A 26,834-nucleotide genomic window follows, 5' to 3' on the forward strand; every position below is an offset into this window, starting at 1 on the left:
TCGACGCGAATAGCACGCTTGCTCTTTGCCATTTGATTATGTTATACAGTCGCGTTTGGTGACTCGTAAACAAGGTTCCAAATTAATAATACAACAAAAATTTTATATTTATTCTTAGTGTTTTTATTTAATATAAGGGACTGATTATTATACCATGTGTTAGCTATTAAAATGGAGATTAGGGAAAGACTTATTGGTGAAAATTGTGACTTATTTGTTTAATCACTAGTGGTTGGAAATCTTGCACAACAATATTATGTAAAACAGTTTGTTATTGAAAATTATAACAATGAAGTGTCTAACTCTGATAACTTTTTGTGGTAAGTACCAATTATTTTCGCGGTGCTAATGGAGTTGATAACATAATTAATAATAAATAATGAAGACTATGTTCTACTTACATACATTTGTAAAACGTATATAGACATAAAATTTGACATCAAATAGTTAATCATTTCAATGGAATCGATTTTCAAAATGAAAATAATTTACTATATGATTCTTTCACTGGAAAAGTTGCTGTGTATTTTTTTTAATTTCAAAGTAACTCGAAGCTTGGTTCACACCCAAAAAACTTTCAACATTATCAGAAAAAAATGTTACGAAGGAAAAATATTTTTACACATCCTTATATAGAAAGCAAAGAGATAAAATTTATTACTAAATATAAATTCATATCAGTCCCGGTTTGGTTATGTCCAAAGTTATGATCATATAATAATGACAAGCAATTGTTAAGGAAATGAAAATAGTCTCAGAATTGATATGATAAGAAGTTGAAAACAAAACAGAAATTATCATAACCTTTGTATATTTACTTTTAACTGTTACTTTTATATGATAAGGTTAAATAATAAACCCAATTTAATTATTTTTTAATTTTTATACATATTTTTTGTTTCCTTTTAACGTTTTTTATTTCGAATCTCCAAAATCTTTTTGTCAATAAGCACTATAGATATGATTAAACGATCCGAAATATTTAAATAACTTCAGACTTACTAAAATAAAAGGTGATGACTCTATTTAGAATGTAATATCTTCTTCACAATAGGTTCAACCTTCAATAGGTTTCACTGCGATATTTAAAATATCTTAATATTAAGGGATAAAATTAATGTAAGTCCACTGATTCTAATTTTTATAATTTTATTTCTGTTTTGTTTTTCTTTGTTTCCTTTTGATGAAAAAATAAATTTTAAAGAAAAATATTGGATTCATTTGTAAAAATAGAATAACATTCTAAAGATTAAACTGACAGCAGTCACAATATTTCATTATTCTGAATAACCATGAATTAAGTACGAACGTAGAATATATATTAATTCAGAAAAAATGTAAAGTCTTAACAAAATTAAAAATGAAATTTATGAGAATGAGCTCTAGACAGAGAGCACAATTTCTAAAGAAACTGAAATGGCGTATTCTACATACCAATGAAAATTAAATATTGAAGTGTATCAATTGTATTTTGTTTAAATTATATTACTAAATCCAAGTGGTTCAAAATATGTACAAAAAATATTCCCGTGAATTGAGATAGGTTAGAATAAAAAGAATGAGAACAATTGTAATGTTAGTTGTGGCATATCAATAGTTAGTACCGTTTGTTCCTGTAGATAAAAAAAAATATTACATATGTATATATATATTGTAGGAGCTTTAACAAGTGCAGTATTTTTATTAAACTTTAAAAAATTATCTATTGTGTTGTTTTTTTACTTACGAAATATATATATGGTCTCTATTTACTGTAAAAAGTTTTGACAAAAAATTAATATATAAGTTAATTTATTTTTCTGAATATTTCATCGGTTTGGCAAAAAAATTATTTGTTCAACGTTATCTCTAAAAGCTTATCGTTAAGTTTGCGAATACAGAGCAATTCAAACAAATTGTAAGATAATACTATGTTAGCTCGAAATAATGTGGTTTAATGATTCGTAACAGTTGCCACGCGTCAGTGACTTTGCAAATAAGAAACCTTCTTACTGTTTACTTGCTAAAAATCATGTTAATTTTTACATGATCTTCTGATCTTGCATGATTAAATAAAAAATTACATGCTACGAAACAGATTATAAATACGTTTTTGATGATTTCGATTCTAAAAGATTAGATACATTAAAATTATTTAAGCAAAACTAAAAGGGAGAACCCGATAATACAAATTTTTTAGATCGTCATATGGATTAAAAAAAGATGTGGTATTTTTAAATTGAGAAAGTGATAAGGAAGTGAGGGGCAGTTGTACACTAGTAAATAGAGTAGGAACATACATATATTTTTATGTGAGTATGGATGACTTCAGCTATCTCTAAATTTTGTTTCTCGGCAATCAACACAAGACTAATATAGGTATTAGTAAAAGATCATAGAAATAATATAAAAAGACATTTAACAATTTCTCAAATCTACATACATTATTTAGAAAAGCAACTTCCGTAAACACAACTGCAACTCTAACTTGCATTCGATAGCCGGGCTGGCACAAAACTAATTTCCCGACAATTCAGTAAAAGTTTCTTACTGATATTATTAATTTCAAATTCGTTTAGATTCTCTTATTTGTTTGTGAGTATTGGATCTGCTTCTATTATTGTAATAAACAATTAAAGACAGATAATTTTGTATAATTTAAAAGTCTACGGTTTTATTAAATAAAAATCAATCGTTTTACACTATGTGGAAATTACTTAAGGTATGAATTGCTACTATTTCATTGCTTTCGGTTTAATTGCAACACGCCATTGAAACAGATTACTGTCCTTGGGGGTAAGAGTTTCTGCATGTATAAGTTTAAAATAAAGTATGGAAAATTTTTTATTATGGACAAAAAATATTTTAGCTTCACTTCTGTACAAAAAGTGAATAAATTATTTTTAACTAGATAAAATGATCTTAACATAATTTTAAGGATGAATTAAGTGATAGATATAATAATTGATGGATTATAATATCGTTAATATTTTGTATGTATATAAATTTTGCTTTGACTTTTTTCTGATCAAACCCTTAAAGTTGAATTATCAATATATATATTATATTGATAATTCAACTTTAAGATATTAATCAGTATGTAGAAAAAAAAATCTTTAGTGATTTTCAGCTATTTATCCCATCAGATTTAAAGTGAAAACATTTTTTTAATGAAAAATTCGTAATAATAATTCAAGAAAAGAAATAATTTGTTATCTGTTTCCACCCCCTATAATATTTACTTTGAAGTTGTATAGCTGACCAATCATCTCAATCTAAGCTTGAAGTGCAAAAATAAACAAGGTATATAGAAAATATCACTCTAAATCTGAAACAAATCGAGGTCATGTCAACTATTACATAACATTATATATATAATGGTAGGAGGAATAGACATTTAAAATAGTCTCAAAGAGTTACATGAATATTCACAAAATGTATAAATGTATACAGTTGTACTCAAAATGCTAATGATGTTCTTCTTGCTTCAGTGCTCTCATATGCTGGTATAATTGCAAGTGTAGGAAATAGCCAGATGAATGTAATTTACGGTCAACGTCAGATTACAGCACTGAAAATAATAAGATATTGTACATACATATATTACTTGATAAATAGAATGCTTACTTTGGTCGTGATTTACCATATTTCTGAGTAATTAATTTCATTACAGGATTTAATAACATGAAACTAGAGATTTGCATATGATCAGAATGCATAAAATTTTATTTTAGCATGGTGAACCATTTATATTAGCATTTAAATAGCTGCCAAAAGTTAGTGACAAAAGAAATCCTCATGGTAATTTAAAAACTTGAGTATCAAAAGTCAAGACTAAAATTTGTTTAGTAAAAGGGACCAATAATAACTTTAATGAGTGCTTTATTTTCTTAGGTGTATTTAAAATTATATATTTAGAAGAATACATAAATAACATGTTTTAAGCAAAAATAATATTAATTAATTTAAGAGAATTCTTTTTAAGCAAAAAAATATGATCTGCTGAAAATAAAGGATAATTAAAAAAAATATATATTAAACTGTCCAATCTAAGTTCTGAAATAATTAAACATACTTGAGTATTTTGAGTTTTACGTCCGTTAAAATATCTTAAACATCGTAGTCGGTATTTTTAAACGGTTTCAGCCTGTCTCATTTATTTCGGTCAAAAGCTGTGATTAAAATTTTAAATACATTCTTTAAAATGAAACTAATATTTTTCGAATATTCTACGCGTGCTTTATTTTTGTTAAAAACTTAATACTCCCGACGTTTAGGTTCCTTTTCAGCAACCTTAGCCAACCAGCAAAATAAAGCACGCGTAGTATAGGTATCCGAATAATATTAGTTTCATTTAAATAAATAAAACTTGCGAAACTCTTAAATCTCATTAAATACATTCTGTTAAAAAGGTGACTACAATTTATAAATTTAAAAAGATAGGCATAGATGCCTACTAATGCCTTGCTGAGGTACGAAATCAGGCTTAAACAGATTTTTCCAACTTTAGTTCATACAGTGGCTACATACTTTTCTATTCTGTAGATTTTCTATAATATACATAAATACGTATAAACAAAGATACGTGGACATAAATAGTATATAAGTGTATACATATATTTAACAATGCAGCACATGAATATATTGCTTCAATTCACAACATCAAGTCTAGCCGTCAACTATATTTTTAAAATAATTTTCACCAACCTACAGAGGTACAAAAAACCTTATTATGTAGTGTTGTGTAGTTTGTTTCATCATACAGATCTATTCATATTAGCTGAAGGCCTATTCTGTATATACATATTCACAGAAATAACTAAATTATCAATATTAACAAGCAAAGGTTCAACAATATAGTGCTCTCATCACTATTAAAATAATACTAAGATTAAAGTAAATCAAATAGAAATAAAACTTCAAAAACGTATGAACAACATCAAAGCTGATTCTACGTCAATATCGTGTCGGAGTAACTTTTTGTAATTAAGCTCGTTTGTAATATCGAGATCGAGATGCCGAATAATGTTTTGTTATGCAATCCCAATTTATGCCTTCTAACTTTCCAATTAAATAAACTTTGTGAAAATGTTATTATCAATATAAATTCTTCACAAATCTTTAATATTTAACCTCAAAGTCATTATTTCAATATATGCAAAACGTAAGCTATAAAAAAAAATATGTTAAAAAAACTATAATATCAAGTTTTCACTCCATCTAAAAGTGTTTAGACGATAAACAGTTATCCTCCTTGAAACAATAAGAGCTCAGAATAAAAGACTATGAATAGAGTATCATCAAAGAATTGAGGTAGACGGATACAATAAATAGAAAAATGTAATAAATATTCTGTTTAAGATTTAATTTTCATAAATATATTCCGACTTTTTAACTATTCTATGTAAAAGGTAAACCGTGTTTTGCTTACAATGAATGCGTTGTTGCGTTTTTCCTGAAACACATTCCCAAAAATAGGGAAAGTATTAAGCAAAATCAGTGACTTTGCTGCCGATGGTTTAAGAATATTTGAAATTCGTTTTTTTATTAAAATAATTAAACAGTAAGCACCCATTTAATTTCACATGAGCGTACATAGACTAGCTTCTATATAGATAAAGCATGTTGTCTGCGGTTTGATGACATTTTTCATATATTATGCTGTCAACTACAAACTATGGAAGCAATTTCTCTTTAGCGGGAGTTCATCTTTAAATGAGGTCAGGACATATATAGTATTTCCTGTTATTCTATTAAAAACGTAAAAATTAAACCTCTAATGAACGATCTGTAAATTTCCAAAACTGGCACATCTTTTATAATAATAAAACAGTATAATGGTGATTTATAATACTTAGCATTCAGCGCTAAGTTTTGGAGACAAGTATTGATAATAATTAAAAGTAAAACTCAATAACGAACAATAGTCAACTGTCGATGGTGGATATGGTATTTTATATGTGACTGGCAGCTATGCCGATCCCTGGTAAAAGCTAAATTGTTAATTCTATTGCTCTCTAACACATTGGAAACCATGTTTAAGCTGGCTGGCTTGGCAGCCGTCCAGTCGACGATTGTGCTTTACTATAGCGATTATTTTCACTGCACAGTTCAAACTGTTCTAGAATTCAACGTCTGAATAGACATGAAAGAAATTTCTTGTGCAGCAACCGTTTGAAACGACCCTATATTTCTTAGAGGGAAACCAAATGATAAAAATCGGAATGTGATGTCATTTTATTTATTTCTTACTATATATTTTTTTTAAAACTTCATTTTGAAATACATATGAAAGTCCCGTTTATTAATTTTGTAGCCTTTATTACAAAAAAACTACCTTTCAATCACATGCACCACGGCAACTGCTTTTAATCTACATATATACAATAGATCTGTTCTCGCAAATACTAGTTGTTGATTTTGAATTAAAATAACACTGTTTTATATCCATGTATATGATATAAATTGAGATACAACTTTTCGAATGGGGATAATTGAGAAATTTTACTATAGCACCAAGGCTCATTTATAATCATACTACTAAGAGTCTTGAATGCGTTTTCTTACAAGATTGAGTTGACTAACAACTATCTAGATTCAAGAAATTTTTTAACGTCAACGTCTTTATTAAGCCCGTCACATAGTGCTGCAGTGTATCATGCATTAGTTAAATTTGAACCCTATAGGATTGCGATAGAACAGAACAAAAAAGGCAAACAAGTAAATAAAAGCTGGAAGAAAGAAGGTAATTCATAAATAATTGGTTAAAACACCTGAAAACGGTTAGTGGTGTTCAATTTTTGAACGATGTATAACTACAGAAACTCTTTCTTGGGCTATATTTTATGTAAAAAAAATATATTATAAAATATCTTATATTTAATACATTAAATTTTCCTTAAAATCCTTATAATAACCTACAACTCAAATTCAAACTTAATTCGATTATAAATCATAATTCAGCCAGTATGTATATATATATATATATATATATATATCTTGGATAACAAGTTTGATATTACTCATATAAGCTTGGAACACAAAACTAAGTTACTAAAACTATAAAGTTAAAACGCATAGTTCGTAGAAAACATGACAACCACATTAATTTCTGTTGTATGCTCCCAATTAACCCGTTTCATAGCAGAACATAACGGTATCACTTTTAGGATAATGTACCAAGGTATGGCCAAGGCCATCCTTCTTAATTTAAAGATGTAGGTATTAGAATATGTGAAGCTGTTTTATACATTATAACTGAATATAATACATATTGTTTCTCTTATACACTCGTTTTGGCGAGTGAATGAATTTCAGAAATATATTGTATTAATTATGAATGAGTGAAGATTATTATTATGAAATAAAAATATGTGTATATTACGAAATGGATGTACAAATAAGCTGGCATTTCAGAACTAGGTTAGGTGTCAAGGGACGTCATTTTGTACCTTATGACAGCGTTCCACGTGATCGTAATTACAATTTTATTTATTAGCTTCGGTTATCGCAATATGATTGGTCTATTGGGAAGTCAGATACTAGTTTTATTTTAGTTTCCAATAAAACCAGGAATAACTTCATTAAATATATTATAAAATTTTCTTCAGACTTGATATTCATATGTTGTTTGATAACGTATCTTTTATTTTTTAACAAAAATATAAATGACCTCATAAAAAATTACTGAAAATCAGTTTACGAGTTCGCCTTGTTTATTGTATTTTTTTATTTTGTTTACGTATGTCATTGCAATAGAAGAATATGTATGTCAGTGAGTACTTGAATATTATTTTACATCTATGAGTGAACAGCTTATAAATAAAGACTTAGAACTGTTAAATTATTAGTATTGAAAAATATTCAAAACGTCGCGGCACAAATATTTATAAGGTTAAAATTATAAATTTTTAGTCAATATAGTCACTGTTAATTTAATTTGATATTATTCACACAGAAATTCACAAAGCATTCACTTTATAGAGATAATTAAAACTGTTTTATTAATTGACGTTATTAAATTTTTTTACTTACCGAAATTAATTCACTTTATATTTTTTTATTTTATGCAATAAATTCAAATTTAATATGAAAAATGAACGAATATCATATAAAGTGCTTGTTGTCACTAACACAATAAAATAACACTTCAATAGCATATGAAAGAAAACGTAGTATAAATACTTATTTTCTGTACTAAGAAAATGGTGTGTTGGCAACTTTCGCTATATGGGACGGGTTCATATTCACTACAATGGCTGAGTGCATATTGTACGTACGCGTTAACCCGTGCAGAGTAGGCTTAACTGTTATTAAAATGTGATAAAATATTCCATGAACTATAAAAGTATTTTTCGGCTATGAATGACGAACAAATTGTACTTTTATTCCACAAAAAGTAATTGTTTTGTGACAAATTAACGATAAAACTGAAAACATTGGTTTATTTCATGTTTTTTCAATAGACCTGTTTTAAGAATTTTGGTTATACGATTATTATATAACATTAGTTATAATTTTAATCAATATTGATTTTGTGATCTAATTTTTAAAAGGCTTTTTATTCCAGTTGTGATTGTTATTAAGTAAAATATTTTTTCCTATAAATTAAGTTATTACAAGATATTTATAATAAATAAAATTATTATTTTCTATAAATCACTTCTTCTTCATGTAACATGAAAGACGATTTGAATATACTACACAAAGTGACAGTGTAATTACTCAGGGGAAAGCAATTTTTCATGTATTCTTGAGGCCAGCTTAAACAATGCGAAGTGAAAAATACGTATAGAAAGCCCGATTGTAGGCGGAGATGTTGGCTTAAAGCCAGCATTGGCGACAATTCTACCTTTTTGTAGCTGATAACATTCCTTGTCGAGAAATATTTTTATATTACAACTGTTTTTCTAACAGCATAATGGCTTCAATTACGTAAAACGCAGCAACCGTTGTAGTATCTTTATTTTGTGTCTGATTTAATAGAATTGAGTTTTTATATCAAACATGGAATGAAAAGACATTAATAAACATGTTTTTTGATATTTTACCAAATGTATTTATAAAGATATTTGTCTTTATAAAATGCATTGATAAAATCGAACACAGAGAATAATATGCTTATTTTATATATGTATAGAAAGAATTACGATGCGCAGTGATTTATGTTTGAATTTACGATACATATTTAATTGTAATACGAATCCGTACTGTACTGTTATGACCTCCGCATATTCTAAACGTAACTGCTACATACAAATGTAGAGAAGATTGCGTGATGCATGTAAATGCTTGCTATTTCGCTGAGCATATTAAATGTCAAATAGCGAACACCGAGATTTAAAATATTATATTCTTTTATACAAAATGGTACTTTAAAAATATAAGACGTGTAGAAATTTTGATCTTACTTATCACAGTTTTTAGAATGTATGTCTCGAAATAATATAAATGCGGCTTTATATAAAATTTTAATTTACTAATATCTATGGAAAGTTTAAAGTTAAATAAATTTTAATATTGATATAGCATTACAAAATTTAATTAATGTTTGCGTGCACTCACTTAAATTAGTTTTAGATGTATTAAGTTCCCTGTTATTATGACACAGCAATAAATTATTTGGACTTGCGTTTTATTTAGAACTTAAGTTTTATTAGTAAAATTGTATATTTTGATAGTAATTAAGAGTTTATGTTAGTTATATTTCTGTTTTCGCTTCCAATTGTAATAAATGACAACCCTTGAAAATTTTTCTGCCTATGATCCTAATTGGTTTTGAAAACTACTAAATGTTATAGCTGCAGGAGATAAGGAATAAATATGTTTTCTATTTCATAAATCTTCTTAAAGATATGCGTATGTCACCACCGGAAGATCGTATATGTATATAAATATTCAATTTAATAGCGCTATCGATATTTTGAATAATTTCTTTGAACGTTTCCGCTTATCTTCTGAGAGAAACTTAAACAAATTACTCCGGGAACTCTCCACCATAATTATTATTCAACCTTTATCCAACGCAAATCGAGTAAATTTGTTCCAAAATTACTTTTATTAAAAGCATTTCTTTCCCTCCGTCGAACCAAAGTGCTAAAGTAAATGGACTGGAATTTCCATTTGTGAAATAAATTATTAAGTATTGTAAATTTTACAAACCTCTGGATATTGCATACAATAAACATCAAATTAATAGAAAAAGTTGTGTCATATGTATGCATAGTCAGATCACCGGTACAAAAATCTTATATGAAGAGAGAAATTCTTTATGTAAATATATTGTTTCAATATGAATTAGCATAAAAAATATTTCTAAAATCATTTTTTTTACGTAATAACTTTAATAAATAAATTTAAAGAAATATTGTTGTTTAATGACAAAAATTCAAGATAAATTTAGTCGCGTAAAGTTAGATTTTTACTAGACAAAAGTGAATAAAAACTATTTTATAAAATTATATAGTCAACCTCCTTATACTACAATCTACGAAGATAATCCTAATGGACTGGACTGGAAATGGGTCTAAAAAGTAAATCATTTATTTTGCATGATATCTTCCTTTTCAAACTCTTCTATTTTATTAGTTTACTCCTTAATGTTGACGGCAAAGGTAACTCCGAAGTTGGTTTGAAGTTAAATTGATTGTAATAAAAAGTTTATTTTATTTCATCTGACTATTTATATAATTCTTTTGGTGAAAATGTTACTGAATACATCTACAAGTAATTCAATAAAAAACTTACTCATATGATACGAAGAAAATATGTTATTGACAAAATTATTTCGATTATAAATAAATTTTTACGAAATGCTTTAAATCAGATTGGTCAAGTGTTAGCTTTAAAAGCAAACTCTTGAGCCTTTTTATTAACTTTTATAATGACCTTTTTGTTTGTCTTGTAGTGACCCGCATTTGGTAACTAAGGGCGTTTAACCTTTTGACACCACCAACTTTATTAATTTTGCCTTAAATAAACTTTAAATTTTCAACGGTTTGAATGCCTAAAAATATCCCAAATCAAAATTTACTTTCATTTGAAAAAGAATCCATAGAGCTCTTAATGATGAGGTTGAAATTTTCACTATCATTATATATATTTTCGTTCTACATAGGAATATTTTATTTTCTTTTGGAAAAGCATGAGATAATCATCCGAATAAGTGCAAAATGAGGAAGTCTACGCGTCTTGTTGATGGATATTACTGAGTCATTTTCGTAAATAATCATCTGAGATCGCTCGCGTTATCTTTCTATTAACTCCTACATACCAAATTGGAGTTCATAGTCTTATAATTGGCTAATCGGCGGATATGCTTCAGTGGGTTTCAATAAGTTATAGTTTACTCTTAAATGCTTACCGTAACTTATATTCTCAGATATTTGAAAACTGTATGAAATCTTTGAGTACCAAAAAAGAATAAAACTTGACTATCGATTTAATATTATATAAATAGGTACACAAAAAGCGTAGAACAAATTTAAGTCAATTTGCCGCGTCTATCAGCTGTAGATTGATTTATATCAACGGTCTAATCTTGGAACATTTGACAGCTTCTTTCGTTATCGTAATGACTTCCTTTAGGGGCGGAAACTTAGTCCTTTCTCTTAAAAACTTTTTATTGCATTTGATAGACCTTTCTCGTAGTCTTAGTTACTTGATATGAATAAAGTAAAGTTTTTATGACTATTTTTGTTTTTTTTTTTCAGTTCGATACACTACAAGTTCACTAAAATTTCCAAAGATTTCTTTTAACTATATCTAATTATAAGCAAATAATGTGACAATATATTCGTATAATAAATCTACATGTTATTGCATGTACAATGTACATACAGCGAATATTACATAATGATAACATCGAATTCTATTATAATTTCAATAAGCAATCTTAGTTCCAAGTTATTTATTGGTATATTAATCAGATTCATAAGGACGGCAATAAATATATGCGTTGGTGCTAGACCCGGATCGCGAGATTTGTGAAGATTTCCAATTTAGATAAAGCTCTGTGTAAAATGGCTTCTATTTAATATCATTTATTATTGAGTCCAAGTATCGTACGTTCGGTTGTTCTGTATATAAATCAAGCTGTGTTTCCATAGAGATAAATATTATTGTAATTGATTGGATTTCTTAATTTGTTTAATTATAAAACGTTTTAAATAAATAAATATTATGTAGACTATATTAATGAATATCTATTTATTTTAACTTAACTATTTATCTATGCCATGATTACTTCACTACTAAAGCGACTGAGACGCTATTTTATGTTAGTTGCAATTTTTGGTCGTGTTCCTATGATATTTTTTTAATTAAAAAACTATTTGAGTCTTTTAGGCCAGGTTCACTATTAAAAAAACAAAAGTTTAATGTAGTAGACACAACTATAAATATATATACAGATGGATATTAAGAACCCAGACTAAGCAAATTAGCCTTATGTTTGTCGGTCGAGCCCGAAGTTCAGCAAACATTTGTTCCTCCTATTATGATGTTTGTGATGCCAATATTTAGTACTTTAGTAGAGTATACAGGTATAATTATATCACTTCTAATATGTTGCCCTTAATTAATGTTATTTGGAGGGCTGGTAAGTAAAATAAAAAGTTTTTTGACATTTATATGTAGCGCTCCTCATTAGGAAATTATGAGCGGAAGTTTAAAAAAAATATATTAGCAAGTTTGGATATTTAGTTTGATAAGGAAAAAAATAATACTTAATCTTTTATGTATTTTAAAATCCAAGAATTATTTACATATGTAGGTATTAAATCAAATAGTATTCAAGTTTGTCCTTTAGTGTAAATCACAAAATAAATAATATGAACACAACGGAACAAATATACATACTCGTATATGTTTAATACTCAACATCTAAAGTGCTCACCCATAATAATGTAGAAGTGCATTAGAAGCTAAATAATTCCATATTTGTATTGTAAAATAAATTATCAACGTTTAAAGTAAATTTGATAAGAATTTTACACATACAATTATATTTTTACCTAAATTCTACATATAACGTAACCATTTATACTATAAGATAATGCTTTAAACTTAAACATAATAATTTTTTTTTATATAATATAATATCTACTAACATCACATTTAATCCATTGAAATACAACGAAATTTGTCGAGAATTTTGTCGTAACAACATTAAATATTCAGTGATCGGAAGCTTTTATTAAAAAAAAATTAAACCTTTAAAGTACACAAATAAAGTTATGTTATGATATTTATATATATATTAAATAAAGTCCTAAGTCATTATTTATATTGGAGCCACTATAATGTGCATGATAATAATCTAAAAAATCTGTAATGTATTCATTAATTAACTAATATCACATAATTATAGTTTTATTATTTTTTTTATAATTTACATTTAATACTTCTTAATAAAATGAATGATTAAAACGTGTTCATTATTATACGTGTATAATAATGAAAAATGTGCCACGTCATAATTACGCACTAAGAGCTACATTTATAGGGCCTCTTGATTCAAAAGTAAAATGTTATCCATCTACGAACATAATTTATTAACATTTTTATGAAACGCGAAGGGACGAAGTGTCACTAAATATTAATATTTCATTCATTGCCCGCAGCCTTAACAGAGAAAAAATTTAACAAGTGCGAGTCGGACTCGCCTATGAAGGGTTCCGTAGCACCAAGTAGACTGTCATCTATATTATGTCATAATATAAAAGTTATTGTAGTGCGTTGTAACTTTGATCGATGTTTTATAAAAAAAAAATAACTTGGTTTTACATAGTGTTTGTATGAATGAAAAAATTGTATATGCATTTTTGAAAATATATTATTTCTTAAAAACTAATAATGATATCTCGTTCAAACCATTGAACCATCGTTGAAAGTTTCCATTGAAATCAACAGCATATATTTTTTAAAGTTTTTTCATTCTCTTATTTTAAAAGTTTGAGGGGGGACACTCATTTGTCTTTCTTCAAACAATTGATTTTGACGAAAAAGGTTTTAGAAACCTTAATAAAACCTTTTTTAAAGCCTTATCCATAAACACCCATCACGTATAGGTTAGCTGAAAAAAAAATCTGTTCCATGTATGGACTGCCACCCTTTAATTTTTAAATTAATTAATTTTTATTCAAAATTTTAATAGCGGTTACCAGAATACATCAAGCTACAAAGTTTCAACTATGTAGGCTCAACAGTTTCGGAAATAAATGGCTGTGACATACGGACGGACGGACGGACAGACGGACAGACAGACATGAAGAATCTATAAGGGTTCCGTTTTTTGCCTTTTGGCTACGGAACCCTTAAAATGTAATAAAAGAAGGCCACATCCATTTTGTTTATCCAACCAAAACAAAATACTATAGTTAGCCTCAGAAAGTTTAGATTTCAAATAATTGTAAATAAAAGAAATAAAAATATCTTTTTTTTTTCAAAAAGTTATAAATACATAATAAGATCATTTTTTTTATTGATTCCATAACAAAATTAAGATAAAAGTATTATTTTTTTTAGAATAACGTTCACAACATAAATCATATTTTTGTACAATCGCTCTAAACTAAATAAATCAAGACCTTCTGATATTTATTGAATTGCTGAATATTTAATTTATCATTTTATTTCAGCAATAGCATCAGCACATAAGATAACTCAGCTTAAAGTACCTCTGTACGCCGACTCTCGGCGAGCAGCAGAATTGAGCTGTCACTTTGAAATGGATGATCAGAAGTTGCACTCCGTCAAATGGTATAGAGACATGCATGAGATCTTCCGATACAATCCCTCACAAAAGGTACAATGGTTTCTTTAAAATATTAAGTATGTTAGATCGATTCATGGTTTCTTTGAATATAGTAAATTTCAACATATATTGTTAATTTTTAAAAGAAATATGTAATGTTATAAGATATAGGTTATAATGTACTACGCTTTTAAAAATTATTAATTAATGTTAAGCTCATGAAAGTTACGGGAAAAAGGAAGGTTGGTAAATGTGACGGTTTATCCCGTTTGAAATATATATTCGAAAATCTAAATTAATGTCAGAAACTTGACCTACAATAACAAATAATTTGCAACGGCCTATGTTCCATTTTCACTTGTTGAGTTTAAGTCACGTTTGTGAGGTCACGCTAAGTATGTACACTGCGGACATTTTAATGAGTTTTGTGTTTATTAAACTATTTAGCATAATTTTCTTATGATTTACACAGTCTTTATGCAGTTGAGAAATAGTATTTATGTTTAGGTTTTCACGTCTTACTTGTGTCCGAAGGAAATTAAACGTATAATTCTGAATTGATTTTTTTTTTAAATGAATGAAACAAAATTTTGCAGTAGAGCTTTTAATTACTTTAAAATAATTAAGCCGATTCCTTGCATTACCTTCAACTCGTTCTATGTTATGAATATACTGTATTGTAATGATTGTTCAATGCTCGCTAGGGTTTTTCAAGTAAATTATTATATAAAATTAAATAACCTGTACTATTTGATTGTCCCCAGCCCCCAATTCGTCTCTACAACGTCACGGGTATCATGGTACAAGGAGGTGAATGTCAAACTGATTCGTGTACGGTGAGGGTGATGCCACCCCCTGTCGCCACAAGAGCCGCGTATAGTTGCGAAGTGTCAACAGAAGGACCTAAGTTTCAGATAGCAAGACAAACCAAACATATGACGGTTGGAGGTAAGTCAATTAGTTTAAGATTAAACTATTTTAAACATCAAGAAATTCTCGGTATTAATATATTATAAAATATATACACACGTAAAAACATCTTCGTTTCATTTCTAAGTTGCACAGGGCGTATGAAAATATGTTGGAAAGAAGGAGCTGTTAGTAAAATATAAAATAATAATATTGTTTTTTAAGCTTACTATTTTCATTTACAGTTTCATTTAAACGAAAATAACGTATGTTTTTCTTATAATATTCTATAAATTCTATTATCTGATGTGATAGGCTACAATTGTTTTTTTTGTTACTACTTGTATATTTTATTATTTCGTGAGATTCGCTTATTCGCAATATATGGCAAGAAAATAATGAAACAACATCCATCAATGGCGAAAATTCTGTTTATGTATATTCAAGGATTTTATAATATATGTCCAAAAGTGATTCTCCATGACATTTTTCAGAAATTTATGGGGGATCCATATCCCTTTACATTAAGTGAGTTATGAAATTCTTTCAAGTCATTTAAAATATTGTCAGTCATCAGCCATTGTATGTATCTTTGTATAAAAATATATGTATGTATGTGTGTAAGGATCTCATTTTGAAGGTGCAAAAAAAAGTGTTTTATGCTATATAGGTTTTTATATTTGAAATCCAGTTTTCCTAAATCAAGCTTTTGTCTCACTAAAAACAAGTTCAAAAACAAGATGTCTTAAAAATTATATTTTTTTAAGTCATTACATTTCAACTAATTCAACATTACAATTGCTTAAATTACTATTTTTATTGCATATATTACAAATAATGATACCACATGCCATATAGTTTAATTTGTGGGAAGAAATAATAAGTAAAATATCATTAACGATATTCTAAGCAGCATTTAGTGACGTGCAGTGTGTGTTTTACAATACAATTTTCAACCATTAAGATTATAAATTTTTCTTGGTATGTCTTCCTTTAATCGTTCTTATCTTATTTTCTTGAAATATCAAACAATAATATTTTTCACTGACATAGTAAAACTGTTCAAACGATCAGCTGTTATAGCGAGTTACTGCCCGCAGCTTTATCCACAACAATTCGGGATTAAACTCACCCTTGGGGATAATGGCTTTTCTTTGTAAGCTCACAATGTAGGCTTTGCTTTCTTTTGAAATGGTTATATCTCATAAAGACCTCTAAATTAACCTAAAATGCAAATGCAACTAGAACATGTTATCTCAAAATTAATTAAAATATCCAGCTACATTATACATGTGTTATTTTGGTGCTGTTCGCTAAACATCACTGTTTTCATCTAATCCTGTTAAAACCAGCTGCATACACCTCTGCGAAATAGTTTTTTAAGGTAACGTTTTAAATTCTACATATGATTGAAAGAAAAAATATTTCGTTCAAGAACAGAACTTGTGTTCTGTTCTGTTTTTATATGATGGTGATGATCCCCAAAATAAATGTTATTTTTAAATTTCTAATTCAGTTTTTCTTAACAATTATCATTGATCTTATATTAAATAATACCAGACCTGGTAGATTATTTTGAAAAATTTAACCAACAAAGCTTTTTTACGTAATTGAAAAAAATTTTTTTATAAATTAAAACAACAAAGCTCTTTTACGCAATTGAAAAAAAATATTCCATTTGATAGGTGTTGAAAGCTAAGCCTTAGATTGATTCATGAGACTATTTGAACTTAGAACTTTAATTATGTTCACTTTCCCACTATTCCACATCAAAGCGCTTTATGTTACTAAAGTTCTTATACAAGATTATCTTACTCTCTAAGTTCTCTGTAATTTAGGAAGGTCCCTCTAATTCGTACAAACGAAATCTAATCACCCTAACTGGTTTGTAAGCAAATACTTTTACACTTTAAGATATTTTTTATTAAAATTAGCTGTGCCTATGAAATTATCTGGGTAGATTCAATAGTATTGCTAAGCGTTATCTCATAGGAAATAAAATATAATTGTAAAAAAATTCATACCGATAAGTTTGAATTGTATCTATATATACTCAAAAGGATTTTTGTGTTTGTCATGTTTCAGAAGCTTAGTGATCAATTTGTTTATTAAACATAAAATATTATTTATCAAAATTAAATGACATTGTCATGATATATACACAATATACTTTACAATAGGTTGTACTCTGTCTTTGTAAACTTATCTGGGTAAGGTGATGTCGAATATGAGTATATTATTTTTATTAAATTGTTTTTGGGGGCCGAGTCTATAAATAAATAGTTACGACATGGTTTTTTCATCCAAATATAAAAAAAAAATATCCAAAACTTTTTTCAACTGGCTAATTATTATATAACAAAAGACTAAAAATTCTGTACTTCTTTTGCTTTATGTATCTATTTAAATTTCGAGGATAGAAATGTAACAGTTTTTTATATTATATTTCCCACTTTTTTATATATTTGTACTTTAAAGATATGAATATGTTAATCGAGATATGTACTTAATATATTTTGAAGATTTTTCTTACAATAATGATACATAATTATAAGCGAACTTTTGTAATAAGTTAAGAAGGTGCTGAGTGATATTTGTTAAGACTAAAAGGTACGTAATAGATCTGAACTGCTCTCTTTTTTATTGTTAGTCTCTTTTAGGACAGACTGCGTTTTTTTTGTTTTTGAGGAATGACAGTTATGTATTAAGCCAAGCATTGAACAGTCATTTTCATTATCCCAAATAATCATTCCAATATTTGAGCAGCAAGCTGGGCAACAACAGTACTTGACATTATTGTGAAAATTTGAAGACATTGTTGCATTTTATTTATGTGGCTTTAGAATATGATGTACATAACTGTTAAGTATATATTTGTTAGAATAAATCACAGTATTATAAATATGGCAGACAGAATATTTTCAAATTTTAAGTCTGCGCTAATTTTATTCGGTAGTCCATTTAATATTCAAATATTCCTGTTCCTAGATGGATAAATTTTTATGACAAAAATCTAAACAATATGAACATGTAAAGCATATTTCACAAGTTTAAAAAAGTGGAAATAAACAAATGGATTATCTAATAATATTCGAACACTTAATGTCCTTAATATTATGTTTTTTTTCCTTTTTTAGCAATGCCGGATAAGGATCCGGTTATAGTGGGAGCAGCTAAATTAGTGAAGCCCGGAGAGCAAATACTTCTGAACTGCACTTCTGATTACTCGCTTCCCCCGTCTGACATCAATTGGTACATCGATAACGAGCTTGCTAGGGTAAGTACTTTATGTAATACGTATAAATTTATTCTGTTCTTCCTAAATAATGAAAAATTCTGCATTATAGAAGCAGTTCAGGTTGAAGACTTGTGAATTTGTATATTATTTAAATACAGAACCAAAAATATTTCACCATTTTTAGCTCTGCGGTGCATCTGCTAATGTACACCTTAAAGTAGACTAAACAACAATTTTACATATAAATATTTATTGCTGAAATATTCCTATATTAAATTTATAAAAATAAATCACCTGAATTGTGGCTTAATTTTAATATTCCTTATATTGAATAAGAATAAGAAAAGAAACATTTCGGAATTATCAATTTTCCATTATTATTGCTACCATTGTAGTGTGTAAGAAGAGGATAATATTATGCAATTTTAATTTCTTATTTTAATTCTCCTTTCTGGGCAAAAATATTTTTTAAGTTATACCAATTAGTGTTAACACAATTCTCTGCTATTTTCCGCTTGAATGAACATAGATATGGTATATTATAATAACATAATCTGGAAATCCTAATTATGTAATTAGTAGCCCATTTGCTAAATTTACTGAAATCTCAAGTCATGCATATACAAATATAAACACTGATGCATAAACAAACCTTCATACTTTAACCATTAACCGTAGAAATATCATTACTATTTGAATAAAAATCACATCTATTTATTATTAATTCAGCTCACCCAAAATCTCAAATGAAATTATTTTAACTAACTTTTCCTTGAGGAACTTGTAACATTTTTATGATATTTATGTTGCATCACAGCTACTTACGAATAAGGTCGATCGTGTTTGACTTTTGTAAAAACACAACCACGCTGAAGCTAATAATATTCATAAAATATTGATATTTCTTAACTTTTCCAGAAAAACTCTTAAGTGGAATCATACATTTCTGGAGTTCATTAGGGATTAAGAATTTTAATACAGTTTCGTTTAATTAAATTATAATTGTATTGTACTTATTTTAAAATCAACGTTTACTCATAATTGTATTGGTTCCCATGACAATTTACACTTCTGCAGTAATCACTTTAAAAATTATATTTGTTATAAATATAATCCATAAATGTCAATAACAAACACGTTCTTGATTTTTACCCTCACTAGACTACGACTTTCTTATCACACATTCTTAGAGAACGTTTTACGGTTTTATAAGACTGAAAAATCATTTCATTCATCGCATGGAATTACCACATGACATAACATAATAACACATAACATGTCAGAAAAAATATCACTTGGTTTGAAGACAAATTTCAATGGTACTTATCGTTTTATAATTTTACAAATATATATTTGGGAAACTTTATATAAATTTTGTTGCGAGATGCAATACTATATTTAGGTAGTTAATAGATATACTAAAACAATTCGTGGTGAAATTTTCATATGTAGAAAATTTTATTACGTATTATAAGTATATTTCTCTTTTTTTCCTACATAAAAAAAATTGTATGAATCACAAACCAAACCTAAAAATTAATAGTCCTTGAAAGCCTTCAGAGCTTTTAAGCAAAGAAAACAGAATTTCGTTCATAAATGAAAATTTAAAAAAAAAATCATTTATGAACGAAAAATAAAGATTGTTTTCCATAAAAATAAAGTTATTTTTGTACTGATGACTTACTTCAATTATATTCGGCTTTATTCGATAAAAGGACTAGTAATATTCGTAATGCTTTCGAGACAATATTGCACTCAAGAGATGGCTAACTCGATTTAACTGTTTGCTCTCTTGCGCTGCTAATGGAATCAGGAATCCAATCTGACTGGATTAGGTACTATCAATTATTGTGATTGGGCTCAGTTGGCAATTGAAAGGGCAAATTAAAACAATTGAACATTCGTAAAAATTATTACATTTCCTAGTTAGATTATAATGTCGGCATAAAATCGTATTCTCTTCACTTCAATTACTTTAAGGTATAAATATTATACATTGTTTTGTATAATTTAAACTCAAACTGTTTGTTTTTCATTTTATGAGTTAATTAAAAGCCGATGATAAAAAAATATTTTAATAGTCTAACTTAAATAAAGTAAAGTAGAATTTCATAAAACATCATACAACAACAAAAATAAAAGAGTAAAATGAACACATTATTTAAAGAAATATCTCTTTTTGATAAACTATGATTTTACATAATTTTATCAAGGAAACGATAATGTTTCGTTATTAATGTAGGTATACACATTAATTGTTATACATTACATAGAATGAGCAAACAATAAACTAGTAAATGTGATTAAAGTTATATAAACTTAAAACTGGAACACTTTTTCACTGTTGATTTTCTTATACTAAAATCATTTTATGGTTCATTAAGACGTATCTCTGTATAATTATTATTGGGTCATGTATAGATTGCTGCAAAAATCCCTTTTATTAATTATTTTATTCTTTAAACTTCATCTCGAACCAAACTAAAAACAATAAATATTATTCTGTATAATTTGCAAATATGACTTTCTAAGAAAAAATAAAACATAGCATTCTTGATTTGGAGTTACTATATAATTTAAGAGACTTTTTTGTTATTGAAATTGTTTAAATAATCAATTGTTTCTTAATTATTGTGGGCGTATTACTTTTAGGTCGAATATGTGAACACACCCGAGAACCTAAACGCAGACTTGGTAGTTTGTATTGTTTGCCATTATTAAGCTCATTGTTAAGAGACTTAGCAGTCGGGGCACTTTAAATCTTCACTAACGGCCTTTTAAAATGGTTAATATATTTTGCAAATTCTCCATTATCCTCTGAATTGTATTTTAAAGTATGTAATATTTATCTTGTTTATAGTTGTTCCTGACTTAGTTTGTGATAATCTGTTTTAAGGGTCACTTTTGTATAGTTTTCATTAGTTTTACATCCATTTAATGTATCGAAAAAAGGAATATTTATATCTTCTATGCAAAAAATTTGACCCATCTATTTGAAATTATTATGGTATTAACGTTTTAAAAATGTTATTGCATTTATTTTTAAGTTTATCACAACAGGCAACTAGAACGAATAACTAGTTGTAGAAATTTAAGTTAGTTTTTTTTATCCAAAGAGCCGTATAAAATTTTCTCGTTTGACAACCTCCAACAGTTTTTTGAGCACAAAGTGGAAAATACTGAATTTTTTTTCATCTTTCAATTAGCCGAACTTAAAATTCGACGAATACAGTTGGATAATTTTTTATAAAATAAAATATTTTGATTAAAAAAACTAATACTATAATTCTTAAAGACAGAACCATGGCAGAGAACAGAATTAAGCGCACCTCAACCTGGAGGACTTCGCGCCTCGTGGCGTATACTTCGTGTACCGGTGCCAGCTTCAGCTAGCGGTGCCCTACGAGTGCGATGTGAAGCAATACTCTTAGTGGAGCCGCCAGTAGTCAGAGATACTACAGCAATAATTACGGTGTATTCGCGTACACAGCTATCTAAATATGTTTCCAATATAGGTAAGTAATGACTACAAACAAATGGAAGAAATGTTGCTTATAAGTTTTGTTATACTTGATAAAAAAATAAGCGGGAATATACATTACTCCTTTCGAAGCTGTTGCATTTTACAAAATAAACAATTATTAATGCCTGAATTAAAGATTTCAATAATAATTAATAATAGATTTTAATAACACTAACATGGAACTAAAACTACATTATATGTTTATAGATTTAGTGGTAACGAATAACAGTGTACATAACAACAATCATTTCAAAAATTTAGTTTCTTGTGCTTTTTTCTTCAAAAATATATTTTGTAAAATATTAAGTAACCTGTTCATGTAATGGTCATATTACATTAATATCTACAACATCATAAAAAAGGTTAGTAATAAAGGAGCAAATATTTTTATCGATTACATAAAGCTTTATGCCTGGCGGTGGTGTATTGCATTATACCCACCCCTTCACCGGCAAAAGCCAAGTGTCGACGAACTAACTGGCATCGAGACAACAACCCGAACGGATACATACGCTTTTTAATTTTTTTAATAAATATATTTTTTTATGATTTATTTATTGGATGTGTGACTCTAAGTCCGAAATGGTTTAAGTTTATTTTAAGAACTTCGTTTTGAAAATTTAATAAACAAGAGATTTGTTACCTTTTCAGTGTTTTCAACTTTTTAGTTTTTCCTATATAATATGCAACAATAGTGTTTAGAACACTGTTGTCGCATAATAATGCATGATAATAATAATTAAAACAAACTTTTTTTTGTACAAGTGTTATTTAGTAATTTATGTATAACGAGATTTGATGAACTCCAACAATAGACCAAAAAATAATAATTAATCTGACTATTTGATGGGAAATTATGCATGCCAATGAATAAAAAACATATACACGTTAAGTAAGTAATTTATATTTAAACAATACAGTTTTGCTAATCTCATCAAATATAAAAAATGAGAAGTGCATATTAATTTCTTAACAAAATCTTGAAATAAAATGCAAATGTAAAATGACAGAACCAAAAAAATCCCAGTTAATATTTGTGTCTACTTATTTTCATTGAGAAATATTTTTCATTATAATAACTGTTTATTTATTTATTATTAACCTTTATACATTAAGTCTAGTTTGATTATTTTGATAAATATCAATATGTTAAATTTTTTAGATAGTCTTTTGTATAAGGAGAATAATTTTGATCAAATTTTGAACAACACGCCTCAGGTCAGGACGAAATTATTTGGCTTTGACTAAGATAATCTCAATTTAGACAAGTTTTATGTTTATAATTATATATATCCCTTATTCTGAGCTATGGTATTTAAAATAATATTTAGAAAGTTAAATCGAATTCGCTATTCCAAAATAAAAATAGCTCTATTTTAAACACTGGTGGACGGTATATACAGTAGGATTTAATTCAAAGTCTGCAAGTTTTCTCGTCACATTTTTTGTAATAAGCAAAAGTATTAATAATACATATATAAGTGAAGACTTGAATAAAAATCTTAAACAAGAAATTAAGTTGGGAAGAGAGGCCATGGTAGAAGGTGTTAATTAAACAGTTCAGGCAGTCTCACTTGGGTAAATGCGAATCTAGCGAAAATTTATGGTACCAAAATACAAGAATGTTTATTAGAATAAAGAATGTTTTTTTTCCACCAAGACTCGTTGGCTAACCTTGATTCTAACTTGTTAGAGTCAAAACAAATGTGAGTAAGTATGCTTTTACAGAGATAGTTAGTTTACCATCTACGGATTAAATAATAGTGACTATCAATCAGGTAGAGTATTCGTCAAGCTCTATCCAGTCGATAAATTAGAAGAAACTATCCAAAAGAATTTTATGTCTCTATTAGATAAATCCTCTTTATACTACCATAATTATTTTTTTCTAATAAATACCCTTAACTGCATGAATAAAACTTTTATTAGAACATTACCTTATAATAATATGTTACTGAAATAATTAACAACTTTTAATTGTTTGATCTAATAAATTTCACGGTTATTTTAAACTGTTGTTAAAATAAACAAAAGTGTTATTTGCACTAAAGTACTCAACATTATTAACACAGGTTAACGCTTTGAGGAGCCCAAGGGAAATTATGAGTAATAATAACAAGTCTGAATAACTTCAATATTTATGAAGTGAATCCACTTCAGCTATTTAACTTTGTTATTGTTCTAATTCTAACCTTTATTTAATATATTAAAGAATAATTTCATTTAATTTACAGATTGTATGTAAATTTATTCAAGAATAATGATATAACTTGTTTTTGAATTTTGTTTATCGCATAGTATTTAAAATTTTAAAATACTCGTGTAAGAAAAAAAAATAACGTATTTGTTTTTGTTTCAGGTACTCACATCGAATATAATAAGATAGTTATTTTAATTGCTTTGATCATGAATTTTAAGAAAATTTCAAACTTTCAGAGCTTATGAGGCTTGGTTTGAAGAACTTTTACAGTGATATTAGTATAAGTGTAGATAAATGGTAGCCATTGAAACATTTTAATAGTCAAAGAGCAGAAATTGGTTGAAATTAAAGTGAGATCTATCAGCTCTTATACTATTATTGTCACAAATCATTATATCATTTGTGACCTAAAAATATATGAATTAAATTCAACATTGTAGAAAAATATTAGGTCAAGATATATATAGTCCATGCGAAATTATTATTTTTTGTACATTACAAAATTTTTAATTAACGGTAAAAATTAATACGTAAAGTGTCAAAATAGTTAGAAAAACTCTATGATGAACATTTAAAATGTAGAAGTTATTCATTTAAATAATTCTCATTAAACCATTTCACATTCCTTGTTTTATGCATTACTTCTTCTATATGAATATCAAATAATCATATATAGTTTCACTTAAAAACATTATCATCAAGTATTACGGAATTTCATGTGCTGTCTGTTGTTTTTATATAAATATTTGTTGTTCATTCTCTGAGTTGCATTCCGTGAGCAAAACGAAAATTGCTCTTTCAGGGATTTTCAAAAGGTTATCAACTTACAGGCCCTGTTTGTTTTTTTGCATCCTTACAGGCGTTATCCCTATTATTTTTGCAGTTTTATCAGAGAGTTAGGTCATCAGTGAAAAGAGTTAAATGGATTGAAGTTTTCTATAATTAATGAAATAACGTAAGATAATAGAGCCTAAGGGACTCCATGGAGGGTGCAAGGAGTTCACAATTTGCGAATGTAGAAATTCGATAACTAGTCAATGTTTACGAATGTATTTGACACTTAAAATTTTAACAGCCTATAAATTAAGGCACTTTGCCAAAACTTTACTGAGTGCTTTTGGCACGTCAAAAAAAGGTGTTCATCTTATGGGAGCGTTTATGGTTGAGTCCTTTGATAATATGCTTTGACTGGACAGTTTTGGCTCTGAACCTGAAATGTTTTCAGAGGATGATTTGTATTCTATCAAAGTCCGCATTAGTCTGCTCAAGACAACGCTTTTGTACATTTTACGGATTTTACGTTTTACAGGTTGATAACGTATACGGTTTAAACGGTTTTTGTGTTTACTTTTATATATTACTGATAAAACAATTGTTTACATCAAATGGAACTTATTAAAAACATAACTTTTTGTTTCCTTGTCACTTATTCCGTCAACATAATCTTCTACATAACTTCATTTAAAGAATGTGAGTTACGAAAAAACGGATATGAAAATACTAAACCTTACAGGAAGTCTTTTTTCTTTTTTGAAGGAATGCACTGGTGGTCCACTTGTTTTGCGGAATTTGTATAATGTTTGGACATTTCTAATAATCAACCATTCCTTATGTATATAATGTGAATTAAGAACGAAATAACTAATAACATTTTCTTTACCATTATTTAAAAAATATAAAAAGTTTATAGGATAACAGAACAAATAATAAATTCAAATGATAAATCTTACTCTACCCTCTACATTTTGATATTTAAACTCGTCCAACTGTCGTCATAACAGTCTATCATGTGATGCATATTCATAGCTGTATGAAATAAGGTCATACTATATGAAATAAAATACTAGAAAAGTATGGCACATGCTCAGTTTTATTTTTAATATCGTTCCTATATATCTTCGATATTGTATATTTATTGTACTAGTCGTCGACTTCAATGTTAAGCTTACCTTATTAAATATGAGTGCGAGCATTTCGATGTTTTCTTTCGCATATTTAATGAATAATTTTATTTAGTTTTTTGTAATTTGTACACATTTTCAGCTTTTTGATAATAGTTTAATAATATGTATAATATAGGTGTTAATCTATGGCTGTGTTTCACTTAAGGTAATGTCAATTCTTTGCACGAAAACATCTTTTATCTTAAAATGTACAGTTTTCAAATGATTGTTTTGTTTTAATTCTTGTAAAAATAAATGGAATACGTAAATAAATTATGATACTAAAA

The 26,834-nt window shown here is 27.5% G+C and overlaps 1 protein-coding gene across 2 annotated transcripts; it reads left to right on the forward strand.

The window, feature by feature from the left end:
- LOC116774362 (uncharacterized) lies at positions 1-26,834 on the forward strand. Of its 2 annotated transcripts, none has more exons than XM_032667078.2 (6): positions 1-320; positions 14,619-14,785; positions 15,499-15,682; positions 18,781-18,920; positions 22,177-22,396; positions 24,764-26,834. In XM_032667078.2, exons 1-6 carry the CDS (start codon positions 290-292, stop codon positions 24,847-24,849), a joined length of 828 nt encoding a protein of 275 aa, XP_032522969.2. In that variant the 5' UTR covers positions 1-289; the 3' UTR covers positions 24,850-26,834. The 2 variants fall into 2 exon arrangements, with proteins under 2 accessions (XP_032522969.2, XP_061377313.1); XM_061521329.1 differs by lacking the exon at positions 24,764-26,834 and adding an exon at positions 22,809-23,035.

The sequence above is a fragment of the Danaus plexippus genome, chromosome 8 (assembly GCF_018135715.1).
Source record: "Danaus plexippus chromosome 8, MEX_DaPlex, whole genome shotgun sequence".
NCBI lineage: Eukaryota > Metazoa > Arthropoda > Insecta > Lepidoptera > Nymphalidae > Danaus > Danaus plexippus.

What these genes read in the sequence shown, in the direction of transcription:
- LOC116774362 (XM_061521329.1), top strand. Translation starts at nt 290, where the DNA reads ATGAAGTGTCTAACTCTGATAACTTTTTGTG. An exon ending in AACTCTGATAACTTTTTGTG is followed by an intron (nt 321 to 14,618) that starts GTAAGTACCAAT and finishes ATTTTATTTCAG; the next exon opens with CAATAGCATCAGCACATAAG. An exon ending in TAAATATGTTTCCAATATAG is followed by an intron (nt 22,397 to 22,808) that starts GTAAGTAATGAC and finishes GATTACATAAAG; the next exon opens with CTTTATGCCTGGCGGTGGTG.